The 12,662-nt window shown below is 51.5% G+C and overlaps 1 protein-coding gene across 1 annotated transcript in view; it reads right to left on the bottom strand.

Moving 5' to 3' along the window:
* LOC112061285 (C-type lectin domain family 4 member F-like) overlaps positions 1–2,347 on the bottom strand; it is a 269,396-nt gene extending 267,049 nt beyond the window's left edge. Inside the window, exon 1 of the mRNA XM_065598407.1 lies at positions 2,294–2,347. Within this exon, the coding sequence (XP_065454479.1) occupies positions 2,294–2,327 (34 nt within the window). The 5' untranslated portion in view covers positions 2,328–2,347. The remainder of the gene's footprint in view (positions 1–2,293) is intronic.
* Between the last annotated feature and the right edge of the window lie 10,315 nt (positions 2,348–12,662).

Here is a 12,662-nt window from a genome sequence, read left to right as displayed (position 1 = left end):
AACCAAAAACCCACCGACCGCTACGCCTACCTTCATGCCTCCAGCTTCCACCCCGGTCACACCACACGATCCATCGTCTACAGCCAAGCGCTGAGGTACAACTGTATTTGCTCCAACCCCTCAGACAGAGACCAACACCTACAAGATCTTCACCAAGCATTCTCAAAACTATGATACCCGCAGGAGGAAATAAGGAAACAAATCAACAGAGCCAGACGTGTACCCAGAAGCCTCCTGCTACAAGACAGGACCAGGAAAGAAACCAACAGAACTCCACTGGCCATCACCTACAGTCCTCAGCTTAAACCTCTCCAACGCATCATCAGTGATCTACAACCCATCCTGGACAATGATCCCTCGCTTTCACAGACCTTGGGAGGCAGGCCAGTCCTCGCCCACAGACAACCTGCCAACCTTAAGCATATTTTCGCCATCAACCACACACCGCACCATAACAACTCTAACTCAGGAACCAATCCATGCAACAAACCTCGATGCTAACTCTGCCCACATATCTATATCAGCGACACCATAATAGGACCTAACCAGATCAGCTACAACATCGCCAGTTTATTCACCTGCACGTCCACCAATGTAATATATGCCATCATGTGCCAGCAATGCCCCTCTGCTATGTACATCGGCCAAACTGTACAATCCCTACATAAAAGGATAAATGGACACAAGTCAGATATTAGGAATGGCAATATACAAAAACCTGTAGGAGAACACTTCAACCTCCCTGGCCACACAATAGCAGATGTAAAGGTAGCCATCTTACAGCAAAAAAACTTCAGGACAAGACTTCAAAGAGAAACTGCTGAGCTTCAGTTCATTTGCAAAATTGACACCATCAGATCAGGATTAAACAAAGACTGTGAATGGCTATCCAACTACAGAAGCAGTTTCTCCTCCCTTGGTGTTCATACCTCAACTGCGAGAAGAGGACCTCACCCTCCCTGATTGAACTAGCAACCTCATTATCTCCAGACTGATTCTTGCCAGCATATTTATACCTACCTCTGGAAATTTCAATTACATGCCTCTGACAAAGTGGATATTCACCCACGAAAGCTTATGCTCCAATACTTCTTTTAGTCTTAAAGGTGCTACAGGACTCTCTGTTGCTCTTTACAGATCCAGATTAACACGGCTACCCCTTCCCCCCTTAGTTGTCTCTTTTCCAACCTGAAAAGTCCTGGTCTTATTAATCTCTCCACATATGGCAGCCATTCCATACCCCTAATCATTTTTGTTGCCCATTTCTGAACCTTTTCCAATTCCAGTAGATCTTTTTTGAGATGGGGTGACCACATCTGCCCACATTATTCAAGGTGTGGGTGTACCATGGATTTATATAGAGGCAATATGATATTTTCTGTCTTATTATCGGTCCCTTTCTTAATTATTCCCAATATTCTGTTTGCTTTTTTGATGCCGCTACACATTGAGTGGATGTTTTCAGAGAACTCTCCACAATGACTCCAAGATCCCTCTTTTGAGTGGAAACAGCTAATTCAGATCCCATCATGTTATAGGTATAGTTGGGATTATGTTTTCCAATGTGCGTTACTTTGCCTTTATCAACATTGAATTTCATCTGCCATTTTGTTGCCCAGTCACCCAGGCAAAGCACTGAGAGGGGCCCCTTGTGCTGGGAGCTTTAGGAAAACAGCCTGGTCCTTATCTCAGAACTTCCAGCTCCATTTGCTCCTTGTCCTTGGAGGAACAGGTTCCCTCCCCCGCACCTAAAGCGCTGGGGAAAACCCTTCTCTGCTAACAGAGCTAGCATCTCTCTCCCCCTGCTCACGGTTAGAAGCATGTGCTCGGGCCGGGAAGGGGCAGAGGGTAAGGAAAGGAGGTGTCACTGTGAAATGGGGGGATGAGAGGGAGCTGGTCCCCAGAGATGGGGGCTGTGAGGATTCGACCCTGATGATCTCCTGGGAGAGGCTGATGGTGGCAGTGAGCTGGGGAGGGGGAGCCTGGATGGCTTTTATGGCCAGCCCATGGCACTGCGCTGGCCAGCAGGAGGCTGGGATGCTGTGCAGGGACTCCCATCTCTCCCCCCTGTGCCCTTCTCCCATTGGGGACTGGCAGGGGAGAGAATGCACTGGGAAGCACTGACCGAGCACCCTCACCCACTGCCCGTGGTGCTGTCTAGCCAGCACACGGCTGAGCTCTGGGGAGGTGGTCAGTGGAGCAAGTGATCGCTGCCCAGAACGCTCTGCAGAGACCGCAAAGCCAAGGAAAGGCCAGCGGGAGTCCAGGGTCCGGTGCAGCTTCTTGTGCTTACCTTTGGGCTGGGGAGCAGCTTCCGTCATCAGCATGTTCTCATAGATATCCTCATCCACCATTCTCCTGCCTTCGCGCTGAGCCGAGCCCCTGATCACTGGCCTGTGGGTCCTTTCAGCAGCCTGCTAGGTTACAGCCTCCCTCTGACAGCATCTCTGGGGGTGGGGCAGGGAGGTGATGGAGGAAGGAAGGGGGTGAGGTGCAGGGGGTTGGATGGGGAAGGAGGGGACGGGGTGGGGGGAGAGGCGGTTTGATAGCTGTCAGCTCTGTGTTCTTGGGGAGGCAGGGCGCAGTATCCAGCCTGTCTGACTGATGATAGAAACCCCCCCGCACACACACCAGCCTCTGCTTAAATCAAAACCCGTCAGAGAAAAGACTTGCAGAGAGCAGTGAAGGGCGGATGGGAGACACACCTAGACCCCTCCTGACAAGGGTGACAAGACTAAGACATCTCCATTAGCATACAGAATGGAGAGCAGAGAACTGCACTGAACTCTGGAACTAGAAAAGCAGGGAAGCACTGCATCATGGGGGATCTCTGCTCCAGATGCTAATGAACCTACGCCTGCCCACACCCAGCTCAGCAATTATCAGACCAATTCTAGTAATGAATTCTTGATTGATATTCAAAATATTGAAGCAGCCTAGTTGCATTGTGAGCTCCCTGGAAGAAAACACCACCCAGAGCCAAGAGTGATCAGCTCCTATTGTCTAGCCCAGAGGTAGGCAACCTATGGCATTTTTCAGGGTAGCAGCCGCGTTAGTCTGTATCCTCAAAAAGAACAGGAGTACTTGTGGCACCTTAGAGACTAACAAATTTATTAGAGCATAAGCTTTCGTGGGCTACAACCCACTTCTTCGGAGTGCCGAAGGCAGCACGCGAGCTGATTTTCAGTGGCACTCACACTGCTCGTGTCCTGGCCACCGGTCCGAGGGGCTCTGCATTTTAATTTAATTTTAAATGAAGGTTCTTAAACATTTTTAAAACCTTATTTACTGTATAATATATAACTAAACTATTGTTGCATGTAGACTTATAGAAAGAGACCTTCTAAAAACATTCAAATGTATGACTGGCATATGAAACCTTAAATTAGAGTGAATGAATGACGACTCGGCACATCACTTCTGAAAGGATGCCAACCCCTGGGCTAGTCTAAAGAAAACCCTTGAGTCATCAGTTTACCCATAAACAAATCCTGTGTTCTCCCTTGAACCACTGTATTTTCTCTATGTAACCCTTCTGCCCATCTAAGTTGGCAGGAACAAGGGCCGAGTTCTGTAGCTAGGGGTTCCGTTTCAATAACGCAATGCAAAACCGGCTCGAGCCCCCACCCAGTGACCTGGGACAATTACATACCACCCCCCCGGGCGCCTCTAGGAGGCAATACTTCCCCTCTCGCAAGCACAGAGTCTGAGTGTAGCAAAAGCCTTTTAATAAAGGAGGGAAACAATGCGGCATTATGTTGGGGAAACACCACAAACAGGATTCATAACACAAACCATAAGCAAAAGCCCCACCTCCAAGTAAGTTTGGCAGTGTCCTTTTCCCCTCAGGGTCTTAAATCCAATCACCCCAAAGTCCAACAACCCCAAAGTCTCTGTCCCTGGTCAGTGCCGCCCCAGAGTTCAAAAGTTTATCTACAGAGTTTTAACACCCCCCACCCCCGCCTGGGCGGAAATGGGGGGGGGCACAAAGGATGTTAAGGGGCACCTTACGTGGTCCGAGGCCGACTGCCCCACCTCTCTGTGGAGTTCTGCTGCAGCCTTTACCACGAATGGCTCCGCTCTACCAGCCGCGCCGCGCCGCTCCGTTCCTCCAGCCGTCCCCACAAACTGCTCCGCTCTGCCAGCTGCTCCACTCCACCAGCCGTCCCATGAACTGCTCCAGCTGCCCCCGCAAATGGCTCAGCTCCGCTCCGCGCCACTCCGCTCACTGTTCCATGGGCCGCTCCAACCGTCCCACAAACTGCTCGGCTCTGCCAGCTGCTTAGCAATATATCTTCAGGTTCCCCCACTGGTTAACACAGCACTCAGTGATCTTACCTCAGCAATTTTAGGTGTTATAGTGATCTCAGCTTGTCATAGGGGAGTCCCAGTGCTGGTGCACCATTGGCCCAAAGTGAATTCAGTTCAGCAACTTCTAGCTAAAAGCAACAGAGGGTCCTGTGGCACCTTTGAGACTAACAGAAATATTGGGAGCATAAGCTTTTGTGGGTAAGAACCTCACTTCTTACCCACAAAAGCTTATGCTCCCAATACTTCTGTTAGTCTAAAAGGTGCCACAGGACCCTCTGTTGCTTTTTACAGATTCAGACTAACACAGCTACCCCTCTGATACTTAACTTCTAGTTAGACTCCTAATGGAAGCAAACTTAGCTCTGCTATTCAACAGTGGAGAGAGGGGAGAATAGTGCAATTGGTGTTCCAGGCCCTCAAAATGGGCCCATACCATCAGGTACACATACCTGTCCACAACCTCTCTCACTCTCTCACAAACCTGGGAGCTAAATGTATTGGCTCCTCACTAGTCACCCCAGGTGCATCATAAGTTAACCGTTTTACTGGTCTTATTACCCTGTCTCGTCTATTGAGAATCTCTGCTGGCGTGGTAGGGGGGACATCTTCTCGAGCGACGGATGGAGAGGCTTCCTTTGAGGACCCCTCGGCTACTGGTATAGGCCCCTGCATTTCTAGTTCTAACAGTGGGGGATCCAAGGTGCCCAGGACATCCTCCACCTATATGTCTCCACTGTCCAATAACCTGTGTGTGTCATCACACAGGAGTCCCACCAGTGCCTCGGGGGTGTCAGGAATGGGCCTAAATACTTCTGCCATGGGGTTTAGGGTGGAAGAGGAGGAGTTCTCTTTTGATTCAGCTGATCTAGACTGAAATCTTGTCTCCATCCCAGGATACACCATGGTTGGGTCTTCCTCCTCAGACTCACTCTCGGCTGTGCTGCATAGGGGTAGGTTAGCTGCAGGGGGCCGGCTGTCCACGTTGGAGAGCGGCTTTGGTCCAGCACCTTCGTTCTGCCCGGTTGCCCTGTTGTGGCCCATCTCATAAGGGGTGCCTACCAATTCCCCCATAGGGAGCAAAAGGTTTCTGTGCACTGTCTTTATCTGCCCTGGACCCTCTTCAGGTTTGATCTTGTAGACTGGCAGGTCTCCTAGCTTTTCCATCACCAAGTAAGGTATTGCCTTCCATCTGTCAGCTATCTTGTGTTTGCCAGCAATACCCAAATTTCGCAGCAGGACTCTGTCCCCTGGCTGGAGTTTTTGCAGACATACCCTAGCATCATATTGATGTTTGTTGCGGTCTGAGTTCTTCTGAGCCGCAGATGTAGCTAAGTGATAAGCATCCCACAGCTTTTCTCTTAGTTGGGATACATATTGCTGATGAGTTTCATAGCTATCTCCATCCTCTGATACACCAAAGCACAGGTCTATGGGTAATCTTGGTTCTCGCCCAAACATTAAGAGATATGGGGTGACTTCCGTAGCATCGTTCTTTGTGGCGTTGTAGGCGTGCACCAGAAATGTGACATGTTGGCTCCAGGTTGCCTTCTGCTCTGGTCGCAAAGTCCCCAACATATCTAATAGGGTTCGGTTGAACCTCTCTGGCTGAGGATCACCTTGCGGGTGATAAGGCGTTGTTCTAGCCCTTTTAATTCCCGCTATCCTCAGCACCTCCTTCAGAAGATGACTCTCAAAGTCCCGCCCCTGATCCGAGTGTATCCAGGCTGGGAATCCATAAACTGAGAAATATTTTTCACACAGTACTCGAGCGACAGTGGTGGCCCTCTGATCACTTGTGGGATATGCCTATGCATATCGCGTATAATGGTCAGTCACTACTACAATGTTCCCAATATTCCTCCTGTCTACTTCTAAAGACAAGAAATCAATGCATACCAGCTCCAGAGGCTTGTTGCTGGTGATATTCTTCAGATATGCAGCCCTCGTGGGCAGAGTTTTTCTTTGAACACATCGAGCGCAGGTCTCACATTTCCTGCGAACATCTTCAGCCATCCGGGGCCAATAGAACCTACTACAAATAAGTTCCAGGGTCCTCTCCATCCCTAAATGTCCAAAGTCATCATGCAGGGCCCTCATGGCCAGGGCTCTGTACTCTTTCGGCAGCACTAGTTGAGTCCATTGCTTTTGTAAAGGGTCTGTGGTCACTTGGTGTAGCACTCCCCAAATCAGTTTTAGTTTGGTCCATTCTCTCAATAATAGTTTACCCTCCGGGTTAGGTGGGACAACCACAGCTGGGCTTCGCTCCTCCCTTTTGGCAAGTAGTGTGTCACGAATGTCAATATCTTGCAGCTGGGCTTCCTGCCAGTCAGCCTGGCCCACACCAGCCAAAGTAACCACTATCAGTTGTTGTGGTCAAAGGCTAGGCGGGTGGGTGTGCCTATGCAAACAAGATCAGCCCCTGATGTTCTTTTCCACCCTCACCATAATTCACCACCAGATGTCAGGGTAGATCTTATCCTGACTCTGCTTACATCTACAAAGATCCCTACTCACCCTCCAGTCAGGGTTCTGATGCTTAGATCCAAGCGCTGCATCAGTTCCACCGGGACTCCATCTTCTCCTGACTGATCGTACTGGGGGCTCTGCCTGTCTCCAGCACTCAGGACCCTGAGCTACCACCACCACCTGGGAACCCCGACCAGTTCAAGCCTCATGGAGTGGGTGAGATCCCCTCTTTCTCTCTCTCTTTTCCTTTCTGCCTTAGGTATTAACCTTTAATAATGTGTGTTATGTTGGTTTAGCCTCCTTGTGTAGTGATCACTGTTATTCACTAAATAACTTGTATGGTTCAGCTGGTTGCTTCTCTCTCTCTGGCAGAACTTTTCTCTGTTGTGTTTTTAGCTCCCCCCATTCACTCTACAGCAACGCTTCTTGTACCTAAGCTAAAGATCCCTGCAGCGCCCAAAATACTGTGGGGTTTGCTCATCAAGTAGGTTATTGCCAGTACAATTGTGATGGGAGAGTGGGGATAGAGACGTGCTGAATCTGGGACACATAAGGGTGGCAGCTTGAAAGTGCTGCTTGACCCAGTCCGTTGAGCCCAGGGGCATATGGGGGGGGCAGCTTGAAGGTGCTGCTCGATCCAGCCCATTGACCCGGTCCGCTCAGACTTGCTCTGTTAATATGTGTGTGTCTGTGTCTGTGTGAGTGCGCGCATCCGGTTCTGGGGCTGGGGGAACCCAGCCCTAGGAAACGTAAGTCCTGCAGGATAGCTCCATTGGGAGGGGACTTGCAGAAGGGAGAAGTAGAGCTCCATATGAAAACACACGAGACACAAGCAGTACATTGATAGAATTACAGAAACCCCTCCCCCCCAATAAGAATAACCCGAATAAATGAGCGTACCCCAAAGTAATGGGCAAATATGGTAACACATTCAATGGGGGAAACAGGGGGAGGGGGAGATGCTTGGATGGGGTAGGACGGGGAGGAGGGGAGGGGAGACACGGGTGGATGGGGGAAGGAGGCGTGAGGGAAGGGAGTGGAGGGGAGAGGTGGTTGGATGGGGAAGGAGGTGGAGATGTGAATGGGAGAGGCAGTTCGATGGGGGAAGGAGGCGTGAGGGAAGAGGAAGACAGCGCTCTGTAGGCAGCGCCTGGCCATTCGAGCTGGATCTAGAGGGGCTGCCGCACCCCCTGGCTGGAAGCGGTTTCTATCACATGCAGGGTTACAGTTCGGTTCAGTGGCTCTCAGCACCCCACTATTCACATTGTTCCAGCCCCCTGTGCCCAACCTTTTATGGCCCCCTCTTGCAGGTGGGGCTCTGGCGAGAGCGTAAAGGCACATCCCCGTGAGCCATGCGTGTGGTTGGCTGCCGGAGGTCATGCAGCGGAGGGGCTGGGCCTGGGGAAGCCTGTGCCCTCTCCCCTCCTGGGCTGCCCCCAACTCCGCCCCAGCCATGGCAGTCCAGCTCTGTGTCCGGGGCCTGCTTGTGTTGTGGGGCCTCCAGCGTCACCCCGCTAAAGCACGGTGAGGGGCAGGCTGGGGGCAGTGTGGGGCCAGGCCTGCGTCCTGCCCCTTCCCTCTTGACCACGCCCCCCCTCCCGACCATGGCGCACCCGCCCTCGAAGGCCGGCCCTATCCTATGGGCATCCACAACTGTCCAAATCCGCATCTTTTCCTGTGTGTGACCATCCACAGGTGGGAGATCTGCTGTCCAAAGAGACAGAACCTGCTCACTGCTCCGGCGGTAACATGGGACGAGAGGGGGCACGTGTGGAATCAAAGGTTAGTGTGTTACACAAGCACTCCTGGTGAGTATGAGCAGCACTGGTACAAGCAGCCAAGTGGACACATGCCCAGCGATACACAAACTGGGGTGGCTGAACACCGACATAAAGTTGTAGCGTAGACACGGCCTCGGTAGCCATCTCTGGGGCTGTACAGGAAGTTTCCAGGCAGGACAAGCAGCCCTGCAGGTTCCGCACACTCACCGAGAGCCGAGCCGGTCAGAGCTCAGGGGGAAAGGTTACAAACATGGGAGCTAGAGACAGCCCTGGGGGCTTGGTGGCTGATCCATGCAGGACCAAGAGCTGTGTCTGCTGTGACGGCTGCATCCCAGTTCCTGAACCCCCTTGGAAACAGACTCCTGATTCCCCATCTCACTGAACAGCGAGGAGATGGGTGTCTGTTAGCCGTGGGACGGGAATTGCTGCTGGCCGGATGGATCTTTGGACTGGTGTTTCCTGAGGAGATTCTGACGTGCTGGGCGGGGATAGAGACGCCGCCATTCTCCTCAGGCCCCGGAGAGTCCAGAGGGGGGACACATACATTTGGAGCACACACACACACGCACACACACACACAGAGACTGGGAAATGATCTGTGTGAGATCAGAGGGAATGCTCGGAAGATGTGGCCCAAACTCCACAAGTGAGTGTTGTGTTGTTACCTTGCACTGAAATACATGTAACAGCAACAGCACCGGGAGTCTCTGTACGGAACCCCACAGATTTACTGCCGAACCGCGCTGCTGAAGGGACTGAAAAGTGTCCCGAATACTGTCTGAGAGGGGCCGTGTGTGTGTTAAACGTTCGCTCACTAAGAAATTGTCTGGGACTCTCTGAGCTGACTGGCAGCTGCAGGCAGGGGCTGGTACCGTAGCTCTGAGCTTCAATTCTGTGCAATACTTTTCCTTTTTGAAGTCCTGAAAAGACGGTTCAGCAGGGAGTTGTGCCGGGGGGCAGGGAAGGGGGGTGTCACAGTTACACATAATTCTGCCTCTGCCTCCCCCAGCCCATTGCATCTCTGTGCCCTGCTCCAGCATCGCCACTGGTCCAGCACGGCCTGACTCCTGGCAGCGGCTTCCCCCTCACCTGCCAGGTGGGTGGTGTCAGGGGCGGGCTGGCCCTTTTAGGGGATTTGGGCTCAGCCCCATCAGTGTACAGTTATCACCCGCCCCCCCCCCCCCCCAGGTGATGGTTTTGGGACGCTGGCTGGATCAGGCATCACGTGATGGTAGGGGCAGGGCTGTTTGTAAAATGGAGCCTGCTGTATCACAGAGGGGATCCAGGTGGCTCAGGAAGACATAGGGGGCTGGTGGGTGAGGCCCAGAGCCTTGCAAGCGGCTGGTAGAGCTCCCTCGCTCAGGGAGAGCTGGTGCCTGGTGCCCTGATAGAGGGGTAAAGGGCAGAAAGGGACCTACGGAGGATCCAGAGGGGATCCAGAGAGCACCTTCCCCCACACCAGCCAGAGGGAAAGGCCTGGCTGGAGCTACCTGAGGGCCAGGAGCCAACCCTTAAGGCCTGGTCGTCAGTGCAGAAGAGGGACGTTAACTCATAGAATCATAGAACCATTGTGTTAGAAGGAGCCGCAAGGGTCATCTAGTCTAACCCCTGCCAAGATGCCGGGTTTGCTGTGTCTAAACCAGACCCTCCAGTGACGGAGCTTCCACGACCCCCCTAGGCATCTGTTCCATTGTCCTACTGTTCTTACACTGAGGAAGTTTGTCCTGAGATTTAATCTCAATCTGTTGTGCTGTAGTTTGACCCCATCACCTCTCGTCCTGCCGTCTGTGGCAAAAGAGAACAACTTTTCTCCATCTTTTTTATGGCAATCTTTCAGATGTTTGAAGACTGCTGACATGTCCCCCCTTAGTCCCCTCTTTTCCAAACCAAACATACCCAGTTCCTTCAGTCTTTGCTCAGACACCTTGCGTTGCATTTCATCCTTTGATCATCTGTGTCCACGTCTGGATACTCTCCAGTTTCTCTACATCTTTTCTATACATTGGTGACCAAAATTGGACACCGTACTCCAGCTGAGGCCTCCCCAGCGCCGAGTAGAGCGGTTCTGTCACCTACTGTGTCTTGCAAGCTATGCCTCTGTTAATGCAACCTAAAATTGCTTTTGTTTTTTCTGCAACAGCATCGCATTGCTGACTCATGTTGAGGTTGGGATCCACCACAACTCCCAGATACTTCTCAGCAGTGCTGCTGCCAAACCAGTTTCCCCCCATTCTGTATTTGTGTATTTGGTTGTTCTTCCCTAGGTGTGGCACCTTACATTTGTCTTTCTTGAATTTCAGGTTGTTGTCTGTAGCCCAGTTCTCCAATTTAGCAAGATCCCTCTGAATTTTAGCTTTATCCTCCAAAGTGTTGCAACCCTCCCCTCCTAGCCTTGTGTCATCTGCAAACTTGATCAGTTTGCTCTCCATACCTGCACCCAGGTCATTACTGAAAATGTTAAAGAACACTGGAGATGCAACTTGAGTTAAAGAACTTGAGGTAAAATCCTAGTGAAGACAAGGCCGTGTGTAGTTCTCATATGAGTTGTTAGCAGGTCAAGATAAAGCCTGTGGAGGAGCCTAACAACTCATGTGAAAAATCTGACCTGCCTTGTCTCCACGAGGTTTTAGCTTGAGTTAAGGGCAAACCTTTCTCCCCATCCAGACGAGGCTATCCGGAGCTCAGGAGCGCTGCAGGGGACTGCTTAGCATGGAGAGAAAGATTTTTAATTAAAATTAGAATCTTTTGGTTAAACCCAAATGACAAAACATGCAACCGAGAGAGTAGGAGACAACTGGGGGATGATAAATCTGAAACTGCTCTTCCTGAAATGTAGCCTGCTGATAAGAAAATCCAATTTTCTGATCCGACTGTCTGTGGATAACTCAGAAATCTCCTAGTACACAGAGTACAAAGAGAGCCCGAATGCATGTTCTCTTGAGGTTAACACTAGGCTGGGGCGGAACTTGTTTTTAACAGGAAACCCCCCTTACCTCCTCTGAAAATGTTGTTTCTCATGTCGGCTGAAGATGGAAGCTAGCTTACAAAAACCTCCCGATGCAGTAGGGCTTGAATACTATGTGCAGATGTAGTCACCCCGTCTCAGAAAGTATCAGGGGGTAGCCGTGTTAGTCTGTATCTACAAAAACAACAAGAAGTCTGGTGGCACCTTAAGATCTTTTCCATCTCAGAAAAGATATATTGGAATTGCAAAAAGTTCTTATCTTCATATGCTGAGTTCTGCCATGCTAATCCACACTGGGTTACACCTTCCCCCCAAGCAGCCTCATTCATTTCAAGGAGACCAGCAGCAAATTAAAGTATTTCTCATATTGAGTAAAAGTGTCAGAATCTCACCCTCTGGCTTGGTCTACACTGCAGCGTTAGGTCCACATGGTCCCATTGATGTAAGTGCCATACTCCACTGAGATAATAACTCCATCTCCACGAGAGGCATAGGGCTCATGTCGGTATAATCAGGGCAATGCAGTGTCTGTGTAGACACTGTGGGTTACTTACATCGGCTGCTGGCTGTCATTCATGTCAATTTCACAGACAAGAAAGCCGGGAGTGGTGGGGAGCTCCAGCTAGAGCCCGGCTGGACTCTGGGCTCCTGGATCCCGGCTCCCAGCTGGGCTGTGTCTGACCAGCTCCCCGCTCCCTGCTCGGAGCGGGGCTGCCCCTTCGGTCCTGACTCCCTGCTCCCAGCCTGTTTGCTTCCCACGCTCTCCGCGAGCTGGGCTGTGCCCGCCTGGCTCCCCGCTTCCCCTGGGAGCCCGGATGTACCAAGGCTCCCAGCTCCCTGGTCCCCACAGGGAGCCTGGCAGCCGCCCGGTCTCTGGGCATGGAGCTCCCTGCCAGGAACTGGGTGGTTGCCGCACTCCTGGTGGGGAGCGGGGAGCTAAGAGCTCAGGGGTCAGCAAGGCTCCCAGTGGAGAGTAGAAGCCAGGAGCCCAAGGGCAGCTGCTTGGGGAGCTGAGCGCCCAGACTTTCAGCCCCCCACAAAAACATTTCATTTTGGTCAAAAAGCCACTTCACTGGAAAAATGTTGCAATAGCAAAAATTTCACCAGCTCTTGCAGAGATTCTAACAAATGAGTTTACT

Source organism: Chrysemys picta, chromosome 5, assembly GCF_011386835.1.
Source record: "Chrysemys picta bellii isolate R12L10 chromosome 5, ASM1138683v2, whole genome shotgun sequence".
Classification (NCBI taxonomy): domain Eukaryota; kingdom Metazoa; phylum Chordata; order Testudines; family Emydidae; genus Chrysemys; species Chrysemys picta.
The sequence above is the reverse complement of the archived record's forward strand: the minus strand, read 5'-3'. Positions and strand labels throughout refer to the sequence as shown.